This window comes from Monoraphidium neglectum, assembly GCF_000611645.1.
Source record: "Monoraphidium neglectum strain SAG 48.87 unplaced genomic scaffold scaffold02117, whole genome shotgun sequence".
Lineage (NCBI taxonomy): Eukaryota > Viridiplantae > Chlorophyta > Chlorophyceae > Sphaeropleales > Selenastraceae > Monoraphidium > Monoraphidium neglectum.
In genome coordinates, this window is record NW_014011511.1 from 1 (window position 1) to 3,969 (window position 3,969).

The window sequence follows — 3,969 nt, forward strand, 5'->3', positions numbered from 1 at the left end:
CAATGGCGGCGCGCGCAGCGGCAGCCGCCGCACGTCGATGTCGCTGGACCCAGATTTGGCTCTGGACGAATACCTGGGGTCAGGCAACATCCAGGTGGGGCCGCCCCCGCTCGCGCGGCTTCGCGCATTTTTTGAATGAGACACGCCGCGCTGGCCATGCACGTGCCTCACGTGCACAGCCGCGGGACCTCCTGCGATGAGCCGGGCGACGGGCTCCCGCACAGCGCTCTGATCTCACTTGCGCACAACCTACGACCGCGTTCACATCCATTGCCACGTGCCCCGCCCCCACCGTGATGACCCCGCAGTCCTATTTCAAAGGCACCGCCTTTGCCACGATCCGCGCCCTGGGGGCCTGGGAGCCCGGGATGGAGCGCACCATCGGCGGATTCAAGTGCGCGGCGCATGCAGTCACCCTTGATCCGCTTCAGCGCCGCTTTTGGAAGCCAGTACTTGTGCTGGCCGGCCCGCAGCAACCGCCCAGCCAAACGCATCCCCTGGGGCTCGCCGAGCCGCGCCCCGCGGCCCTCGACATTCCGGGGTCCCGGCCCGGGGGCCCAGTCGCACCAACGCCCTCATCCACGCGCGCGCCGCGCCCCTCATCCTCGCGTCGCTTTCATCACCCCGCAGCGCTGTGTGGCGCGACTTTAAGGAGCGATGGGGCACTGTTGACATAACCGAGGCGAAGCGCGCCCTGGAGACGCCAGAGAAGCTGCTCAGCGCCGCGGCCGTCGACCCCACCATCGCCGCGCAGGTGCGGGGGCACCCAGCATGGCGGCTTCCTACGATTCAGCCTTCCCGCAAATCAGCCTCCTGGGCTGCGCGCCGCCCCAGTGCAGAATTGCATCGCCTTTCGCAGCTTGAGCTTGGCATGACCATCTGGACCACCAGCCTCCGAAGCTCTCTTGTGCGGCACTTTGGGAGGTTTGCTGCACCATCTCAACTCACCCTCCGCTTCCTGACCCCTCTGCCACCACCGCGGGCGGCCCACACAACCGTAACTTGCTCGCAGCTGGTCTGGACGGTCGCCTCGCTGGCGGACGGCTGCCCGCAGCTCTCCGCCGCGCTCGCGCGCGCCGGCGTCGACGCAGCGGCGGCCCCCGAGCTCGCGCGGCTCAAGGACGGCTCGGCCGGCCCAGACGAGGAGCAGTGGTGCGCAGACCTGCTCGCCACGGCACGCGGGCGCCCACGCGCGTGACGCGCCACGCGCCGGCGAGGCCCGGACGGCGCCGCGAGGCGCCTGGCTGCGGCCCCGCTGGTCGCACAAGGAGCGGCGGGACAGCAGGGGCCGCACGCTCAAGGGCGCGGATTCGGGGGCGCCCCGCTGCTGTTGGAGTGCTTCGAGGGGATCCCATCCAATAGCAGGCCCCATTTGAGCAAGGCGGCACCGGGCGCGACCTGGTTGTGGCAGTGGTGGCGGATCAACCTGTTGGACCCGCGCCCATCGCGCGGCCCCCGTTGTTGCGGCGATCCTACAACTGCGCGTTGCTGTACCTTATGTTGCAGCGCGTCGGCCCTGCATCCCTGTGCACTCGCGGCATTGCGGGCAGCGTACGCTGCACTGCCAGCTGCGCGCTCACTCCTTCAAAAATCACCACTTCTTTGAGCTTTCCTCAATGCGGCGCGGCGTGCTCAGGTGTCACGTGCTGCGGGATCCCCGCCGTGTCTGCGCGCCGTGTGAACGCACTTCTTACAACACCATGAGGTTCGGCTCGCACCGCTGCATGCTGCAGGCAGACCGCCGCACCCCCGCCAGCCCCCGCCCGACGCACGACTTGGCGTTGCGTCGCGCGCGCGCGCGCCGCGAGCGAGGGCCGGCGCGGCCGCTCGTGGGAAGCGGCCGGTCAGGGCGCCGCCTCCTGCGCGATGAGGTGGTGCAGCAGGATGCCCGCCGCCACGCTGACGTTGAGCGACTCGACGGCCGCCTCCCCGCCGCTGCTGCTGCCGCTGCCGCGCCGCGCCTTGGGGCCGATGCCCATCTCTATGCGCACCATCTGGGTGCAGGCGCGCCGGACGTTGGTGCGGAGGCCGACGCCCTCGTTGCCTGCAGAAGGCGGCGCGGGGCGTCAGTTGCGCGGGGGGTTGTTTGCCTGCAACCACGCAGCGCATGAGGGTGCATGCGTGCCGCAGGAATGCGGCCACTGCGGGCTGCCGCGCGCCATGTATGTTCTCGCAGCGCGGGCCGGCGCACGTGGAGCGTGGCAGGCTGCGATGTAACTACCACCGCGAGCGACAGCGGCGGCGTGCGGCCGGCGCCCAGGGCCAGGGCAGTGCGAGTGCAGCAGGCGCCGCCCAGCAGCAGCGACCAGCGGCGCCACACCACACCAAGTGTCCATGTCGGCGCCCTCCCCTTCACCCGCGGCGCCTCACCCATCACGAGCACCGTCGGCCGGTTGACCCTGAACTGCGCGACCGGCGTCGCCGCCGCCTCGCCGGCCGCCCCCACGACCGCCCAGCCGCGCTCCGCCGCGTCGGCCAGCGTGCGGGGCAGGTTTTTCGAGTTGTGCAGCGTCATCACCTCCAGCGCGCCCGCAGACGCCTTGCTGACCGCGGCCGACAGCGGCGCGCAGTTCTTGGCGCTCGCGAGGACGCCGGTGGCGCCGAGGCAGTGCGCGGAGCGGAGCATGGCGCCCAGGTTTTGCTGCGGGGGAGAGGGGAGGGGACAGGGATGCGGCGGCGGGGGCTGCAGTGGGCTGGCTGCGGCGGCGTGAGGGCGCCGTGCAGAGATAAATGTGCATCCCAGGGTTGACTGGGTTGCTCACGCAAGCGCCTGTCCTCGAGATTGGATGCCATGCCAGGAGGCCCCGTGTGTGCCCTGCCTATCCCCAGTCCAGATCACCCAGATCACACCGCGGAGATCACACCCACCGGGTCCACGACCTCATCCAGCGCCAGCCACACAGGGTGCCGCCCCCGGCCCCCCGCCGCCGCCGCCTCGCCGCCGCCAGCAGCGCCACCCTCTGCATCTGCCCGGCCCGCCTCCTCCCCCTCCTCTGCCTCCCCTGCCCCCGCCGCTGCAGGCGCCGCGCCGGGCGCGTCCGGCAGGCGGTCGAGGGGGATCCAGTCCAGTGGGGAGCAGTCCAGCAGCAGGCCCTGGTGCGGCCTGTTGTCGGCCAGCATGTTGAGGTCGTGCTTCGACGCGCGGCGCACCGCCACGCCCGCGGCGCTCGCGAGCTCCTGGCACTCCTGGTCGCGAGGAGAGGGGGCGGCGCGTGGGCTGTCGGCCGGCGAGGAGGGTGGGCGGGCCCGCAAGGGGCGCATCGGGCCCCCATGCACAACCACACAACCACACACACACACACACAACCCCCCCCCCACACACACACACAATCACGCTGCAATCAGATGTGGAAGCCGCGGTGCCATGGCGGCGGACGCACGTAGTGAACCCCCAAAAAGCGGCCCCAAATCGAGGGCCGCCGCACCTCGAACGCTCGCCCGTCCTTGCGCGTCGAGGCGTCCGCCCCCTCCTGAATGTACAGCACGTGGGCGGTGCGCCGCTTGGCGCGCAGCGCGGCCAGGATGGGGGCGACGCCGTAGAGGACGACCCCAAAGAGCTCGTCCCGCAGGGCCGACTTGGAGGGGCGCGCGGGGTACCTGCAGCCAGAGGCGCCGGGCGTCGAGTGGCAGTGTGCGTCGGCGGCGTCGAGGGGCGGGGTGCTATACGATGTGCGACGCATGCACCGGGGCGGCGGCGTGTTCTTTTGAGGGTGAGCGGCGGAGCCTGGATCATGGACGTATTTTCAGCGGGGATAAAGGTTGCCGCTTGACATGCCCATTGCACACGCCCCCCTGCGCACGCGTAGAGGCGGCGTCGCAGCCATCCCAGCCTCTGCTTGCCCCCATAAGGCATGTACACGCCGTCCCCATGGCCGCCCCAGGGCGTACTGCCTGCCTCCCACTCACAGGTACGGCTCGTCCCCGTCGTCGCCCTCCTCATCGTACCGCCCCCCGCGGCCGCCCCCATAC

The 3,969-nt window shown here is 71.0% G+C and overlaps 2 protein-coding genes across 2 annotated transcripts in view; one reads left to right on the plus strand and one right to left on the minus strand.

Annotated features, from left to right (window-relative positions):
- Positions 1 to 37: 37 nt before the first annotated feature.
- MNEG_9932 (hypothetical protein) lies at positions 38 to 1,198 on the plus strand (the record flags this gene model as incomplete). The annotated part of the gene is made up of 4 exons (XM_014041594.1): positions 38 to 94; positions 309 to 394; positions 631 to 754; positions 1,013 to 1,198. The coding sequence occupies 4 exons, from the start codon at positions 38 to 40 to the stop codon at positions 1,196 to 1,198; spliced, it is 453 nt and encodes a 150-aa protein (XP_013897048.1).
- Positions 1,199 to 1,844: 646 nt separating this feature from the next.
- Positions 1,845 to 3,969, minus strand: part of MNEG_9933 (rRNA methyltransferase) — a gene marked incomplete at both ends in the record, with an annotated part of 3,572 nt that continues 1,447 nt past the window's right edge. Inside the window, 4 exons of the mRNA XM_014041595.1 lie at positions 1,845 to 2,044; positions 2,371 to 2,641; positions 2,869 to 3,186; positions 3,426 to 3,597. Coding sequence (XP_013897049.1) covers positions 1,845 to 2,044; positions 2,371 to 2,641; positions 2,869 to 3,186; positions 3,426 to 3,597 — 961 coding nt within the window. The remainder of the gene's footprint in view (positions 2,045 to 2,370; positions 2,642 to 2,868; positions 3,187 to 3,425; positions 3,598 to 3,969) is intronic.